Source organism: Oncorhynchus keta, unplaced genomic scaffold, assembly GCF_023373465.1.
Source record: "Oncorhynchus keta strain PuntledgeMale-10-30-2019 unplaced genomic scaffold, Oket_V2 Un_contig_1509_pilon_pilon, whole genome shotgun sequence".
Lineage (NCBI taxonomy): Eukaryota > Metazoa > Chordata > Actinopteri > Salmoniformes > Salmonidae > Oncorhynchus > Oncorhynchus keta.
Window position 1 is genome coordinate 294,286 of NW_026279127.1, and position 17,992 is coordinate 312,277.

At 45.8% G+C, this 17,992-nt stretch overlaps 1 protein-coding gene across 3 annotated transcripts in view; it reads left to right on the forward strand.

Moving 5' to 3' along the window:
- LOC118383701 (unconventional myosin-X-like) overlaps window positions 1–17,992 on the forward strand; it is a 284,313-nt gene that overhangs the window by 219,681 nt on the left and 46,640 nt on the right. For all 3 annotated transcript variants that reach the window (XM_052502082.1, XM_052502084.1, XM_052502085.1), the window contains 6 exons: window positions 1,266–1,372; window positions 4,920–5,420; window positions 8,811–9,891; window positions 13,945–14,068; window positions 15,023–15,266; window positions 15,440–15,535. In XM_052502082.1, the coding sequence (XP_052358042.1) occupies window positions 1,266–1,372; window positions 4,920–5,420; window positions 8,811–9,891; window positions 13,945–14,068; window positions 15,023–15,266; window positions 15,440–15,535 (2,153 nt within the window). The remainder of the gene's footprint in view (window positions 1–1,265; window positions 1,373–4,919; window positions 5,421–8,810; window positions 9,892–13,944; window positions 14,069–15,022; window positions 15,267–15,439; window positions 15,536–17,992) is intronic.

Below are 17,992 nucleotides of genomic sequence, written 5' to 3' on the forward strand. Positions count from 1 at the left end.
GATCCATCATCCACACTGATATGTCTGCTAGACATGCAGAGATGCGATTCGCCACCTGGTCATCAGAAGGGGGAAAGGAGAAGATTAATTGTGTGTCGTCTGCATAGCAATGATAGGAGAGACCATGTGAGGTTATGACAGAGCCAAGTGACTTGGTGTATAGCGAGAATAGGAGAGGGCCTAGAACAGAGCCCTGGGGGACACCAGTGGTGAGAGCGCGTGGTGAGGAGACAGATTCTCGCCACGCCACCTGGTAGGAGCGACCTGTCAGGTAGGACGCAATCCAAGCGTGGGCTGCGCCGGAGATGCCCAACTCGGAGAGGGTGGAGAGGAGGATCTGATGGTTCACAGTATCGAAGGCAGCCGATAGGTCTAGAAGGATGAGAGCAGAGGAGAGAGAGTTAGCTTTAGCCTCTCTCTGCCTAGCAGTGCCCTCCCCTCTGTGTCTCACCCTGCCTCTCTCTGCCTAGCAGTGCCCTCCTCTCTATGTGTCTCTATCCCTGCCTCTCTCTGCCTAGCAGTGCCCTCCCCTCTGTGTCTCACCCTGCCTCTCTCTGCCTAGCAGTGCCCTCCTCTCTATGTGTCTCTATCCCTGCCTCTCTCTGCATAGCAGTGCCCTCCCCTCTATGTGTCTCTCCCTGCCTCTCTCTGCGTAGCAGTGCCCTCCCCTCTATGTGTCTCTCCCTCCCCCTCCCCTCTTCTCCCTGCCTCTCTCTGCCGAGCAGTGCCCTCCCCTCTGTGTCTCTCCCTGCCTCTCTCTGCCTAGCAGTGCCCTCCCCTCTGTCTCTCTCTGCCAAGCAGTGCCCTCCCCTCTGTCTCTCTCTGCCAAGCAGTGCCCTCCCCTCTGTCTCTCCCCTCCCCTCTTCTCTGGCTCTCCTCCCTTCTAGTCTCTCTCTCTCTCCCTGGTCACCTCAGTAGCAGCCAGAGAGAGAGAGCAACAGAAGGGAAACACAGATAGACAGAATGGCCGCTCGCTGTGGGACTAACAACACAACACCATGACTCTCTGCAGCAGCACAGGAGCAGTCTTCAGCTGGGCTCTCTGCAGTCAGGGAGAGTGTCAGGAACAGTAGTAACTAGCTATAGCTCTGCTCTGTGACAAACATCAGGGCCTACAGCAACCCACCTTGGACCTTATCAAGAGGAACTAACCTCCACCACCCCCCTCTCTCTGCCCTCCCCGACCGTGCCGTGTGGGCCGTGCCGTGCGGGCCTAACCTCCATCCCTCTCTCTGACTGGACGTGCCATGTGTCATGTCCTGCAGGTGTTCCTGAAGGAAGAGCTGGAACACCGGCTGGAGAAGGAGAGGGAAGAGGTGCGGAGACAGGCGGGCATGGTGATCCGGGCACACATACTCAGCTATGTGGCAAGGTGAGTAATGGAGCTGGGCCTGTTGGGGACTGTTGGGGACTGTTTGGACTGTGTTTGGACTGTGTTTGGACTGTGTTTGGACTGTTTGGACTGTTTGGACTGTGTTTGGACTGTGTTTGGACTGGTTGGACTGTGTTTGGACTGTGTTTGGACTGTGTTTGGACTGGTTGGACTGTGTTTGGACTGTGTTTGGACTGGTTGGACTGTGTTTGGACTGTGTTTGGACTGTTTGGACTGTTTGGACTGTGTTTGGACTGTGTTTGGACTGGTTGGACTGTGTTTGGACTGTGTTTGGACTGGTTGGACTGTGTTTGGACTGTGTTTGGACTGGTTGGACTGTGTTTGGACTGTGTTTGGACTGTGTTTGGACTGGTTGGACTGTGTTTGGACTGTGTTTGGACTGTGTTTGGACTGTTTGGACTGTGTTTGGACTGTGTTTGGACTGTTTGGACTGTGTTTGGACTGTTTGGACTGTGTTTGGACTGTGTTTGGACTGTGTGGACTGTGTTTGGACTGTTTGGACTGTTTGGACTGTGTTGACTGTGTTTGGACTGTGTTTGGACTGTGTTTGGACTGTTTGGACTGTGTTTGGACTGTGTTTGGACTGTTTGGACTGTTTGGACTGTGTTTGGACTGTGTTTGGACTGTTTGGACTGTGTTTGGACTGTTTGGACTGTTTGGACTGTGTTTGGACTGTTTGGACTGTGTTTGGACTGTGTTTGGACTGTGTTTGGACTGTTTGGACTGTGTTTGGACTGTGTTTGGACTGTTTGGACTGTTTGGACTGTGTTTGGACTGTGTTTGGACTGTTTGGACTGTGTTTGGACTGTTTGGACTGTGTGGATTGTGTTTGACTGTGTTTGGACTGTGTTTGGACTGTTTGGACTGTGTTTGGACTGTGTTTGGACTGTTTGGACTGTGTTTGACTGTGTTTGGACTGTGTTTGGACTGTGTTTTTGTTTGGACTGTTTGGACTGTTTGGACTGTGTTTGGACTGTGTTTGGACTGTGTTTGGACTGTTTGGACTGTGTTTGGACTGTTTGGACTGTTTGTTTGGACTGTGTTTGGACTGTGTTTGGACTGTTTGACTGTTTGGACTGTGTTTGGACTGTTTGGACTGTGTTTGGACTGTGTTTGGTTTGTTTGGACTTGGTGTTTGGACTGTGTTTGGACTGTTGTTTGGACTGTGTTTGGACTGTGTTTGGACTGTTTGGACTGTGTTTGGACTGTTTGGACTGTGTTTGGACTGTGTTTGGACTGTGTTTGGAATGTTTGGACTGTGTTTGACTGTTTGGACTGTGTTTGGACTGTGTTTGGACTGTTTGGACTGTGTTTGGACTGTGTTTGGACTGTGTTTGGACTGTTTGGTGTTTGGACTGTGTTTGGACTGTGTTTGGACTGTTTGGACTGTGTTTGGACTGTGTTTGGACTGTTTGGACTGTGTTTGGACTGTGTTTGGACTGTTTGGACTGTGTTTGGACTGTGTTTGGACTGTTTGGACTGTGTTTGGACTGTGTTTGGACTGTTTGGACTGTGTTTGGACTGTGTTTGGACTGTGTTTGGACTGTGTTTGGACTGTGTTTGGACTGTGTTTGGACTGTTTGGACTGTGTTTGGACTGTGTTTGGACTGTGTTTGGACTGTTTGGACTGTGTTTGGACTGTGTTTGGACTGTGTTTGGACTGTGTTTGGACTGTGTTTGGACTGTGTTTGGACTGTGTTTGGACTGTGTTTGGACTGTTTGGACTGTGTTTGGACTGTGTTTGGACTGTGTTTGGACTGTTTGGACTGTGTTTGGACTGTTTGTGTTTGGACTGTGTTTGGACTGTTTGGACTGTGTTTGGACTGTTTGGACTGTGTTTGGACTGTTTGGACTGTGTTTGGACTGTTTGACTGTTTGGACTGTGTTTAGTTTGGACTGTGTTTGACTGTGTCAGACTGTGTTTACTGTGTTTGACTGTATGACTGTTTGGACTGTGTTTGGACTGTGTTTGGACTGTATGGACTGTTTGGACTGTGTTTGGACTGTGTTTGGACTGTTTGGACTGTGTTTGGACTGTTTGGACTGTTTGGACTGTTTGGACTGACTATGCTATGTTCGACTGCTTTAGTATGATATGCTATGTCAGACTGCTTTAGTATGATATGCTACGTCCGACTGCTTTAGTATGATATGCTATGTTCGACTGCTTTAGTATGATATGCTATGTTCGACTGCTTTAGTATGATATGCTATGTTCGACTGCTTTAGTATGATATGCTATGTCCGACTGCTTTAGTATGATATGCTATGTTCGACTGCTTTAGTATGATATGCTATGTTCGACTGCTTTAGTACGATATGCTATGTTCGACTCCTTTAGTACGATATGCTATGTTCGACTGCATTAGTATGATATGCTATGTTCGACTGCTTTAGTACGATATGCTATGTTCGACTGCTTTAGTATGATATGCTATGTTCGACTGCTTTAGTACGATATGCTATGTGTGACTGCTTTAGTATGATATGCTACATTGTTAACCTACTGTCCATACCAAACGTACCATACTACCATACTTGAGTGTCCCAGATGCACATGTATTATCTTACATCTGGTAGTTAATGTAATGTAACCTAACGTAAAGAAACATATCATACTAAATGGAGTGGCACAGATTTTAGTAAAATATTCTATGTTTTTCTCAGAGACCCGGCTGATAAGGATAGTAATTACATTTTAAGAGCGACAACAATATATTATCAACAGTCTATCAGTATTGTGGATATTACGAACCTTGATTAACATCTAGCTGCTGCTACCATTTCTAGAAAGATTAGACAGTCCTACAGTTTCAATGTCATGATTGTTTAGTGCTCTAACGTATTATTTTATAAAATACAGTTGATAAAGTTTTTGTTTGAGTAGAGGAGAGAGTAGAGCTCCAGTCAGCGTAGAGTAGAGCTCCAAACAGAGTAGAGTAAAGTAGAGAGTAGAGCTCCAGACAGAATAGAGTAGAGTAGAGCTCCAGACAGAGTAGAGTAGAGTAGAGCTCCAGACAGAGTAGAGGAGAGAGTAGAGCTCCAGACATACTATAGTAAAGAGTAGAGCTCCAGACAGAGTAGAGTAGAGCTCCAGTTAGAGTAGAGTAGAGAGTAGAGCTCCAGACAGAGTAGAGTACAGCTCCAGTCAGAGTAGAGTAGAGCTCCAGTCAGAGTAGAGTAGAGTAGAGCTCCAGACAGAGTAGAGTAGAGAGTAGAGCTCCAGACAGAGTAAAGTAGAGTAGAGTAGAGCTCCAGACAGAGTAGAGTAGAGTAGAGAGTAGAGCTCCAGACAGAGTAGAGTAGAGAGTAGAGCTCCAGACTAGAATAAAGAGTAGAGCTCCAGATAGAGTAGAGTGGAGAGTCAGGGTGGGGGTCCTGTGGGTGAGGGAGAGGGAGAGGGGCATTATGGGTGAAATGTAGTTTGAACAATGAGTGGACAGCCAGACAGTGACTTGTCTTGTGTTGTCCCCTCCCCATAGGAAGCACTACAAGAGGTAGTGACTGACTATATGTGTCCCCATAGGAAGCACTATAGGAGGGTCCTGACCAGCACCATCACCATCCAGAAGAACTACAGGGCTCACTTCTGGAGGCGCGTGTTCCTGCGGCTCCGTGCTGCAGCTGTCCTTCTCCAGAAACACCAACGTGGTCGGCTGGCCCGAGGCCTCTATCGACAGCTCTCTGAGGAGAAAAGGAGGAGGGAGGAGGAGGAGAGGAGGAGGAGGGAGGAGGAGGAGAGGAGGAGGAGGGAGGAGGAGAGCAGGAGGCTGGAAGAGGAGACGAGACGAGAGCAGGAGGAACGGAGGAGGAGGGAGGAAGAGGAGGAGGAGCGGAGGAGGAGAGAGGAAGAGGAGCGGAGAAGGGGAGAGGAAGAGGAGGAGAGACAAAGGGTGTTAGAGCTGGAGGAGTTGAGGAAGAAGGAGGAGAGACTGAGACTACAACAGGAGCATGAAGCACTGAGTAGAAAAGAGGAGGAGCTTAGCAACGGACAGGAAGAGAAGAAAAACACTACAGCTAACAACAGGTACACCACCATACACTGGTACTGTACTGTCAGCCATCAGCCAACCAACATACACTGGTACTGTACTGTCAGCCATCAGCCAACCAACCACCATACACTGGTACTGTACTGTCAGCCATCAGCCAACCAACATACACTGGTACTGTACTGTCAGCCATCAGCCAACCAACATACACTGGTACTGTACTGTCAGCCATCAGCCAACCAACATACACTGGTACTGTACTGTCAGCCATCAGCCAACCAACATACACTGGTACTATACTGTCAGCCATCAGCCAACCAACCAACATACACTGGTACTGTACTGTCAGCCATCAGCCAACCAACATACACTGGTACTGTACTGTCAGCCATCAGCCAACCAACATACACTGGTACTGTACTGTCAGCCATCAGCCAACCAACCAACATACACTGGTACTGTACTGTCAGCCATCAGCCAACCAACCAACATACACTGGTACTGTACTGTCAGCCATCAGCCAACCAACATACACTGGTACTATACTGTCAGCCATCAGCCAACCAACCAACATACACTGGTACTGTACTGTCAGCCATCAGCCAACCAACCAACATACACTGGTACTGTACTGTCAGCCATCAGCCAACCAACATACACTGGTACTGTACTGTCAGCCATCAGCCAACCAATATACACTGGTACTATACTGTCAGCCATCAGCCTACCAACCAACATACACTGGTACTGTACTGTCAGCCATCAGCCAACCAACATACACTGGTACTGTACTGTCAGCCATCAGCCAACCAACCAACATACACTGGTACTGTACTGTCAGCCATCAGCCAACCAACCAACATACACTGGTACTGTACTGTCAGCCATCAGCCAACCAACCAACATACACTGGTACTGTACTGTCAGCCATCAGCCAACCAACCAACATACACTGGTACTGTACTGTCAGCCATCAGCCAACCAACCACCATACACTGGTACTGTACTGTCAGCCATCAGCCAACCAACATACACTGGTACTGTACTGTCAGCCATCAGCCAACCTACATACACTGGTACTGTACTGTCAGCCATCAGCCAACCAACCAACATACACTGGTACTGTACTGTCAGCCATCAGCCAACCAACCAACATACACTGGTACTGTACTGTCAGCCATCAACCAACCAACATACACTGGTACTATACTGTCAGCCATCAGCCAACCAACCAACATACACTGGTACTGTACTGTCAGCCATCAGCCAACCAACCAACATACACTGGTACTGTACTGTCAGCCATCAGCCAACCAACCAACATACACTGGTACTGTACTGTCAGCCATCAGCCAACCAACCAACATACACTGGTACTGTACTGTCAGCCATCAGCCAACCAACCAACATACACTGGTACTGTACTGTCAGCCATCAGCCAACCAACCAACATACACTGGTACTGTACTGTCAGCCATCAGCCAACCAACATACACTGGTACTGTACTGTCAGCCATCAGCCAACCAACCAACATACACTGGTACTGTACTGTCAGCCATCAGCCAACCAACATACACTGATACTGTACTGTCAGCCATCAGCCAACCAACATACACTGGTACTGTACTGTCAGCCATCAGCCAACCAACATACACTGTTACTGTACTGTCAGCCATCAGCCAACCAACATACACTGGTACTGTACTGTCAGCCATCAGCCAACCAACATACACTGGTACTGTACTGTCAGCCATCAGCCAACCAGCATACACTGGTACTGTACTGTCAGCCATCAGCCAACCAACCAACATACACTGGTACTGTACTGTCAGCCATCAGCCAACCAACCAACATACACTGGTACTGTACTGTCAGCCATCAGCCAACCAACATACACTGGTACTGTACTGTCAGCCATCAGCCAACCAACCAACATACACTGGTACTGTACTGTCAGCCATCAGCCAACCAACCAACATACACTGGTACTGTACTGTCAGCCATCAGCCAACCAACATACACTGGTACTGTACTGTCAGCCATCAGCCTACCAACATACACTGGTACTGTACTGTCAGCCATCAGCCTACCAACATACACTGGTACTGTACTGTCAGCCATCAGCCAACCAACATACACTGGTACTGTACTGTCAGCCATCAGCCAACCAGCATACACTGGTACTGTACTGTCAGCCATCAGCCAACCAACCAACATACACTGGTACTATACTGTCAGCCATCAGCCAACCAACATACACTGGTACTGTACTGTCAGCCATCAGCCAACCAACCAACATACACTGGTACTGTACTGTCAGCCATCAGCCAACCAACATACACTGGTACTGTACTGTCAGCCATCAGCCAACCAACATACACTGGTACTGTACTGTCAGCCATCAGCCAACCAACCAACATACACTGGTACTTTACTGTCAGCCATCAGCCAACCAACCAACATACACTGGTACTGTACTGTCAGCCATCAGCCAACCAACATACACTGGTACTTTACTGTCAGCCATCAGCCAACCAACCAACATACACTGGTACTGTACTGTCAGCCATCAGCCAACCAATCAACATACACTGGTACTGTACTGTCAGCCATCAGCCAACCAACCAACATACACTGGTACTGTACTGTCAGCCATCAGCCAACCAACATACACTGGTACTGTACTGTCAGCCATCAGCCAACCAACCAACATACACTGGTACTGTACTGTCAGCCATCAGCCAACCAACATACACTGGTACTGTACTGTCAGCCATCAGCCAACCAACCAACATACACTGGTACTGTACTGTCAGCCATCAGCCAACCAACATACACTGGTACTGTACTGTCAGCCATCAGCCAACCAACATACACTGGTACTATACTGTCAGCCATCAGCCAACCAACATACACTGGTACTGTACTGTCAGCCATCAGCCAACCAACATACACTGGTACTATACTGTCAGCCATCAGCCAACCAACATACACTGGTAATGTACTGTCAGCCATCAGCCAACCAACCAACATACACTGGTACTGTACTGTCAGCCATCAGCCAACCAACATACACTGGTACTGTACTGTCAGCCATCAGCCAACCAACATACACTGGTACTGTACTGTCAGCCATCAGCCAACCAACATACACTGGTACTGTACTGTCAGCCATCAGCCAACCAACCAACATACACTGTTACTGTACTGTCAGCCATCAGCCAACCAACATACACTGGTACTATACTGTCAGCCATCAGCCAACCAACATACACTGGTACTGTACTGTCAGCCATCAGCCAACCAACATACACTGGTACTGTACTGTCAGCCATCAGCCAACCAACCAACATACACTGGTACTGTACTGTCAGCCATCAGTTAACCATCTAATCATGTTCTTTCTCTTCTTCTCTCCCTTTAGGAACTCCCTGAGGATGGAGTTTCTTGCACCCCATGAGGAGGTGTACCACAAGGAGGTGTCCCTTTCCCACTCCCTGCACCCCCACACCTCCGAGGAGGAGTCCCGTCAGATGGAGGAGATCCTTCGACTGGAGAAGGAGATTGAGAGGCTGCAGCGCCAGAAGGAGGACGGGGTGTCCATGTTAGGGGACGGCCTTGGTGGGAACGGGGAGGAGCTCCGGCAGAGGAGGGACGCAGAGATCTATCGGCTGGAGAAGGAGGCGTCTCGCGTGGCTACAGAGTTCCTGGAGCTCCTGGACTTTGGGGGTCTGGAACAGAGTCTGTCCAGCGAGGAGAATCTCCACGACCCCTCAGAGAGCGCCGCTCCCCTGGCTCGGGCCGAGGAGGAGGTGGAGGAGGTGGATGAGGGCTTCCATGCTAAGGAGGAGTGTCCCGGTAGTGGTATCCCCCTTCCTGACTTCCCTCTCCCTGCGGAGATCCCTCTGGACCAGGAGCTCTTCTCCTCCCTCCCTCCTCCTCCTCCGGCCTTCGCTGAGGGACTAGTAGCACAGGCCCTGGCCCTCTCACAGGCCCCGTGTTGCCCCCCTGTTTACTACCCCCTCACCTCCTATGGATCTAGTGTCCCTACACACCACCCTGCTCCACCTCCTCTCCCTGCCCTCACCACCGGAGGAGGTAAAGCTTTGTGCCACCAACCCACCAGGAGAACAGAGGTGGCTCCAGACATCAACAGAGTACCCAGAAGATTCGAGGTTATACCCAACAGACCCTGTGCCAGGGTAGACGTTATGCCCACCACAGTCCCTGAGGCTGTGCCAGTGAGAAGAGGAGACGTGGCTCCCTCTAGGGTAGACTTTATGCCCACTGTGCCTGTCCCAGGAGCCAGGGAGGAGATCTCCTTTAGCATCCTACCAGACACAGAGTCAGACTGTGACCAGCAGGAGTTTGAGGAGGTGCAGGGGAGTACAGGCTCGGGAGACGGAGCCAGTATCACGGACGGACATGCTACTGATGAGGAGGTGCTGAGGAAATCATCCTGTACTCAGAACAGCCTGGACTCCTTCAGAGGCAGCTCAGACTCTGTTAGTACTATGTTAACTTGTACTACATTTACATGTTAGTCATTAAGCATCCACTCTTTTCAAGATCGATACAGATCGATATACTGAAACAAATCGATATACTGAAACAGATCGATATATTGAAACAGATCGATATACTGAAACAGATCGATATACTGAAACAGATCCATATACAGAAACAGATCGATATACTGAAACAGATCGATATACTGAAACAGATCGATATACTGAAACAGATCGATATATTGAAACAGATCGATATACTGAAACAGATCGATATACTGAAACAGATCGATATACTGAAACAGATCCATATACTGAAACAGATCCATATACTGAAACAGATCGATATATTGAAACAGATCGATATACTGAAACAGATCGATATACTGAAACAGATCGATATACTGAAACAGATCGATATACTGAAACAGATCGATATATACTGAAACAGATCGATATACTGAAACAGATCGATATACTGAAACAGATCGATATACTGAAACAGATCGATATACTGAAACAGATCCATATACTGAAACAGATCGATATATTGAAACAGATCGATATACTGAAACAGATCGATATACTGAAACAGATCGATATACTGAAACAGATCGATATACTGAAACAGATCGATATACTGAAACAGATCGATATACTGAAACAGATCGATATACTGAAACAGATCGATATACTGAAACAGATCGATATACTGAAACAGATCGATATACTGAAACAGATCGATATACTGAAACAGATCGATATACTGAAACAGATCGATATATTGAAACAGATCGATATACTGAAACAGATCGATATACTGAAACAGATCGATATACTGAAACAGATCGATATACTGAAACAGATCGATATATTGAAACAGATCGATATACTGAAACAGATCGATATACTGAAACAGATCGATATACTGAAACAGATCGATATATTGAAACAGATCCATATACTGAAACAGATCGATATATTGAAACAGATCGATATACTGAAACAGATCGATATACTGAAACAGATCGATATACTGAAACAGATCGATATACTGAAACAGATCGATATACTGAAACAGATCGATATACTGAAACAGATCGATATACTGAAACAGATCGATATACTGAAACAGATCGATATACTGAAACAGATCGATATACTGAAACAGATCGATATACTGAAACAGATCGATATACTGAAACAGATCGATATACTGAAACAGATCGATATACTGAAACAGATCGATATACTGAAACAGATCGATATATTGAAACAGATCGATATACTGAAACAGATCGATATACTGAAACAGATCGATATACTGAAACAGATCGATATACTGAAACAGATCGATATACTGAAACAGATCGATATATTGAAACAGATCGATATACTGAAACAGATCGATATACTGAAACAGATCGATATACTGAAACAGATCGATATACTGAAACAGATCGATATACTGAAACAGATCGATATATTGAAACAGATCGATATACTGAAACAGATCGATATACTGAAACAGATCGATATACTGAAACAGATCGATATACTGAAACAGATCCATATACTGAAACAGATCCATATACTGAAACAGATCGATATACTGAAACAGATCGATATACTGAAACAGATCGATATACTGAAACAGATCCATATACTGAAACAGATCCATATACTGAAACAGATCCATATACTGAAACAGATCGATATATTGAAACAGATCGATATACTGAAACAGATCGATATACTGAAACAGATCGATATACTGAAACAGATCGATATACTGAAACAGATCGATATACTGAAACAGATCGATATACTGAAACAGATCGATATACTGAAACAGATCCATATACTGAAACAGATCGATATACTGAAACAGATCGATATACTGAAACAGATCGATATACTGAAACAGATCGATATATTGAAACAGATCGATATACTGAAACAGATCGATATACTGAAACAGATCGATATACTGAAACAGATCGATATATTGAAACAGATCGATATATTGAAACAGATCGATATACTGAAACAGATCGATATACTGAAACAGATCGATATACTGAAACAGATCGATATATTGAAACAGATCGATATACTGAAACAGATCGATATACTGAAACAGATCGATATACTGAAACAGATCGATATACTGAAACAGATCCATATACTGAAACAGATCCATATACTGAAACAGATCGATATACTGAAACAGATCGATATACTGAAACAGATCGATATACTGAAACAGATCGATATACTGAAACAGATCGATATACTGAAACAGATCGATATACTGAAACAGATCCATATACTGAAACAGATCGATATATTGAAACAGATCGATATACTGAAACAGATCCATATACTGAAACAGATCCATATACTGAAACAGATCGATATACTGAAACAGATCGATATATTGAAACAGATCGATATACTGAAACAGATCGATATATTGAAACAGATCGATATACTGAAACAGATCGATATACTGAAACAGATCGATATACTGAAACAGATCCATATACTGAAACAGATCGATATACTGAAACAGATCGATATACTGAAACAGATCGATATACTGAAACAGATCGATATACTGAAGCAGATCCATATACTGAAACAGATCCATATACTGAAACAGATCGATATACTGAAACAGATCGATATACTGAAACAGATCAATATATTGAAACAGATCGATATACTGAAACAGATCGATATATTGAAACAGATCCATATACTGAAACATATCGATATACTGAAACAGATCGATATACTGATACAGATCCATATACTGAAACAGATCCATATACTGAAACAGATCGATATATTGAAACAGATCCATATACTGAAACAGATCCATATACTGAAACAGATCCATATACTGAAACAGATCCATATACTGAAACAGATCGATATATTGAAACAGATCCATATACTGAAACAGATCGATATATTGAAACAGATCGATATATTGAAACAGATCGATATATTGAAACACTTCTACAAAATGAAAGTGTTAAAAGAGCGTTTTCCTTTAGCTTTTTAGTCATTATGCTACAGTGTTACAGTAGATGTACATTGAAATGGATTGTCCTTATATTGAACCATACTATCCTAGCCTGGTCCCAGATCTACATCAGAACCATACGATCCTAGCCTGGTCCCAGAAGTACATCACTAACAGAACCATACTATCCTAGCCTGGTCCCAGACCTACATCAGAACCATACGATCCTAGCCTGGTCCCAACAGAACTATACTATCCTAGCCTGGTCCCAGATCTATAACAGAACCATACTATCCTAGCCTGGTCCCAGATCTATAACAGAACCATACTATCCTAGTCTGGTCCCAGATCTATAACAGAACCATACTATCCTAGCCTGGTCCCAGATCTATAACAGAACCATACTATCCTAGCCTGGTCCCAGATCTATAACAGAACCATAATCCAGCCTGGTCCCAGATCTATAACAGAACCATACTATCCTAGCCTGGTCCCAGATCTATAACAGAACCATACTATCCTAGCCTGGTCCCAGATCTATAACAGAACCATACTATCCCAGCCTGGTCCCAGATCTATAACAGAACCATACTATCCTAGCCTGGTCCCAGATCTATAACAGAACCATACTATCCTAGCCTGGTCCCAGTTCTATAACAGAACCATACTATCCTAGCCTGGTCCCAGATCTATAACAGAACCATACTATCCTAGCCTGGTCCCAGATCTATAACAGAACCATACTATCCTAGCCTGGTCCCAGTTCTATAACAGAACCATACTATCCTAGCCTGGTCCCAGATCTATAACAGAACCATTCTATCCCAGCCTGGTCCCAGATCTATAACAGAACCATACTATCCCAGCCTGGTCCCAGATCTATAACAGAACCATACTATCCTAGCCTGGTCCCAGATCTATAACAGAACCATACTATCCCAGCCTGGTCCCAGATCTGTGTGTGCTCAGGCTAGACATTAGCTGTGTAATAATATGTCTATGTATGTGATGGTCAGTTTATCGACAGTGACACAAGCACCGATGGTTATGTGGACACAGACGAGGAGGTCTCCAATGGAAGGGTCAATATACTGAACGGCTCTGGGCCTCCATACTTCCACAGCTACCTCTACATGAAGGGTGAGTACATTCACCAATGGCACCCTATTCCCTATATAGTGCACTACTTTTGACCAGGGCCCATAGGGGATAGGGTGCTGTTTGGGACAGATGCTAGATAAACCACTGGTCGACAGGCATGTAGATGTTTCAGGCACCTGTTATGTTGTAGAGCTCCAGTAGTCTAGCAGGCTTCTGTTATGTTGTAGAGATCCAGTAGTCTAGCAGGCTTCTGTTATGTTGTAGTGCTCTAGTAGTCTAGCAGGCTTCTGTTATGTTGTAGAGATCCAGTAGTCTAGCAGGCTTCTGTTATGTTGTAGAGCTCCAGTAGTCTAGCAGGCTTCTGTTATGTTGTAGAGCTCTAGTAGTCTAGCAGGCTTCTGTTATGTTGTAGAGCTCTAGTAGTCTAGCAGGCTTCTGTTATGTTGTAGTGGACTAGTGCAGCAGGTTTCTGTTATGTTGTAGAGCTCCAGTAGTCTAGTACACAAATTCTTGGTTGGGGAGTGGACCTGTCTCTCTCCCTCTTTCCCTCTCTTTCTTTATTTCTCTCTCTCCCCCTCTCTCTCTCTCTCTCTCCCCTCTCTCTCTCTATTCCTCTCTCCTCTCTCTCCCTATTTCTCTATTCCTCTCTCCTCTCTCTCCCTATTTCATTATTCCTCTCTCCTCTCTCCATCTCTCTCTCTCTCTCTCTCTCTCTCTCTCTCTCTCTCTCTCTCTCTCTCTCTCTCTCTCTCTCTCTCCCCTCTCTCTCTATTCCTCTCTCTCCCCTCTCTCTCTATTCCTCTCTCTCCTTTCTCTTCCCTCTTTCTCTATTCCTCTCTCTCCCTTCCCTCCCCCCCCCCTCTCGCTCAATTCAGTTCAATTTAATACACTTTATTGGCATGGAAAGTTAACTTCCAAACTTGCGTTGCCAAAGTAAACATATAACCAAGCAGGTGGAAGAAGAAAGATAATGTGACAATCTCTCTCTCCCAGGTGGACTGATGATCCCGTGGCGACGGAGGTGGTGTGTGTTGAAGGACGAAACCTTCATGTGGTTCAGGGCTAAGCAGGACAGTCTGAAGAGTGGCTGGCTGTATAAGAAGGGAGGTGGCATGTCTACTCTGTCCAGACGGAACTGGAAGCTGCGCTGGTTCGTACTGAGAGACGATAAACTCATGTACTTTGAGAGCGACAGCGAGGAGAAACTGAGGGGGACCATCGACATCCGCTCCGCCAAGTAAGAGCCTGGGCTGTGTTCCAAATGGCACCCTATTCCCCTGTGTAGTGCACTACTTTTGATGCCCTGGTGTCATTTCCCATGAAATGCAATGTTGGCCTACTGCAGCTAACCTAAATTCTCCAATTCCTACTCCATCTCTAACCTGTGGTGTCCTATCCTGCTGTCTACAGGGACATAGTAGATAACCATGTCAAGGAGAATTCTCTGAACATTGTGACTGAAGAGAGAACCTACCACATCTACGCAGAGACTCCTGAAGATGCCAGGTATGTTCAGACAACGCCACACCGGCAGTCATGATTCATGACTGCAGTAATATTCTACATGACTGTTGAGTCACGGTAATATCCTCTTATGTACTCTGTACATGCCTTAGTAGTAGCCGACCTAACTCACTAACGACCATCAGGTACTAACGGCCTGGTACTCAGGGCTCTATTGCTCCTCCATCAGGTCCTAATGGCCTGGTACTCAGGAATCAATTGTTCCTCCATCAGGTCCTAATGACCTGGTACTCAGGGCTCTATTGCTCCTCCATCAGGTCCTAACGGCCTGGTACTCAGGAATCAATTGTTCCTCCATCAGGTCCAAATGGCCTGGTACTCAGGGCTCTATTGTCCCTCCATCAGGTCCTAACGGCCTGGTACTCAGGGCTCTATTGTTCCTCCATCAGGTCCTAATGGCCTGGTACTCAGGGCTCTATTGTCCCTCCATCAGGTCCTAACGGCCTGGTACTCAGGGCTCTATTGTCCCTCCATCAGGTCCTAACGGCCTGGTACTCAGGGCTCTATTGCCCCTCCATCAGGTCCTAATGGCCTTGTACTCAGGGCTCTATTGTCCCTCCATCAGATCCTAATGGCCTGGTACTCAGGGCTCTATTGCTTTTTTTCTATTGTATTACCCCTAGTGGTTCACCAGTGTTGTATAGATGTTGTATTACCCCTAGTGGTCCACCAGTGTTGTATTACCCCTAGTGGTCCACCAGTGTTATATTACCCCTAGTGGTCCACCAGTGTTGTATTACCCCTAGTGGTTCACCAGTGTTGTATTACCCCTAGTGGTCCACCAGTGTTATATTACCCCTAGTGGTCCACCAGTGTTGTATTACCCCTAGTGGTCCACCAGTGTTGTATTACCCCTAGTGGTCCACCAGTGTTATATTACCCCTAGTGGTCCACCAGTGTTATATTACCCCTAGTGGTCCACCAGTGTTGTATTACCTCTAGTGGTCCACCAGTGTTATATTACCCCTAGTGGTCCACCAGTGTTATATTACCCCTAGTGGTCCACCAGTGTTGTATTACCCCTAGTGGTCCACCAGTGTTGTATTACCCCTAGTGGTCCACCAGTGTTATATTACCTCTAGTGGTCCACCAGTGTTATATTACCCCTAGTGGTCCACCAGTGTTGTATTACCCCTAGTGGTCCACCAGTGTTATATTACCTCTAGTGGTCCACCAGTGTTATATTACCCCTAGTGGTCCACCAGTGTTGTATTACCCCTAGTGGTCCACCAGTGTTGTATTACCCCTAGTGGTCCACCAGTGTTATATTACCCCTAGTGGTCCCCCAGTGTTATATTACCCCTAGTGGTCCACCAGTGTTATATTACCCCTAGTGGTCCACCAGTGTTGTATTACCCCTAGTGGTCCACCAGTGTTATATTACCCCTAGTGGTCCCCCAGTGTTGTATTACCCCTAGTGGTTCACCAGTGTTGTATAGATGTTGTATTACCCCTAGTGGTCCACCAGTGTTATATTACCCCTAGTGGTTCACCAGTGTTGTATAGATGTTATATTACCCCTAGTGGTCCACCAGTGTTATATTACCCCTAGTGGTTCACCAGTGTTGTATAGATGTTATATTACCCCTAGTGGTTCACCAGTGTTGTATAGATGTTGTATTACCCCTAGTGGTCCACCAGTGTTATATTACCCCTAGTGGTTCACCAGTGTTGTATAGATGTTATATTACCCCTAGTGGTCCACCAGTGTTGTATAGATGTTATATTACCCCTAGTGGTCCCCCAGTGTTGTATTACCCCTAGTGGTTCACCAGTGTTGTATAGATGTTGTATTACCCCTAGTGGTCCACCAGTGTTATATTACCCCTAGTGGTTCACCAGTGTTGTATAGATGTTATATTACCCCTAGTGGTCCACCAGTGTTGTATAGATGTTATATTACCCCTAGTGGTCCCCCAGTGTTGTATTACCCCTAGTGGTTCACCAGTGTTGTATAGATGTTGTATTACCCCTAGTGGTCCACCAGTGTTATATTACCCCTAGTGGTTCACCAGTGTTGTATAGATGTTGTATTACCCCTAGTGGTCCACCAGTGTTATATTACCCCTAGTGGTTCACCAGTGTTGTATAGATGTTGTATTACCCCTAGTGGTCCACCAGTGTTATATTACCCCTAGTGGTCCACCAGTGTTGTATTACCCCTAGTGGTCCACCAGTGTTATATTACCCCTAGTGGTCCACCAGTGTTGTATTACCCCTAGTGGTCCACCAGTGTTATATTACCCCTAGTGGTCCACCAGTGTTGTATTACCCCTAGTGGTCCACCAGTGTTGTATTACCCCTAGTGGTCCACCAGTGTTATATTACCCCTAGTGGTCCACCAGTGTTGTATTACCTCTAGTGGTCCACCAGTGTTATATTACCCCTAGTGGTCCACCAGTGTTATATTACCCCTAGTGGTCCACCAGTGTTGTATTA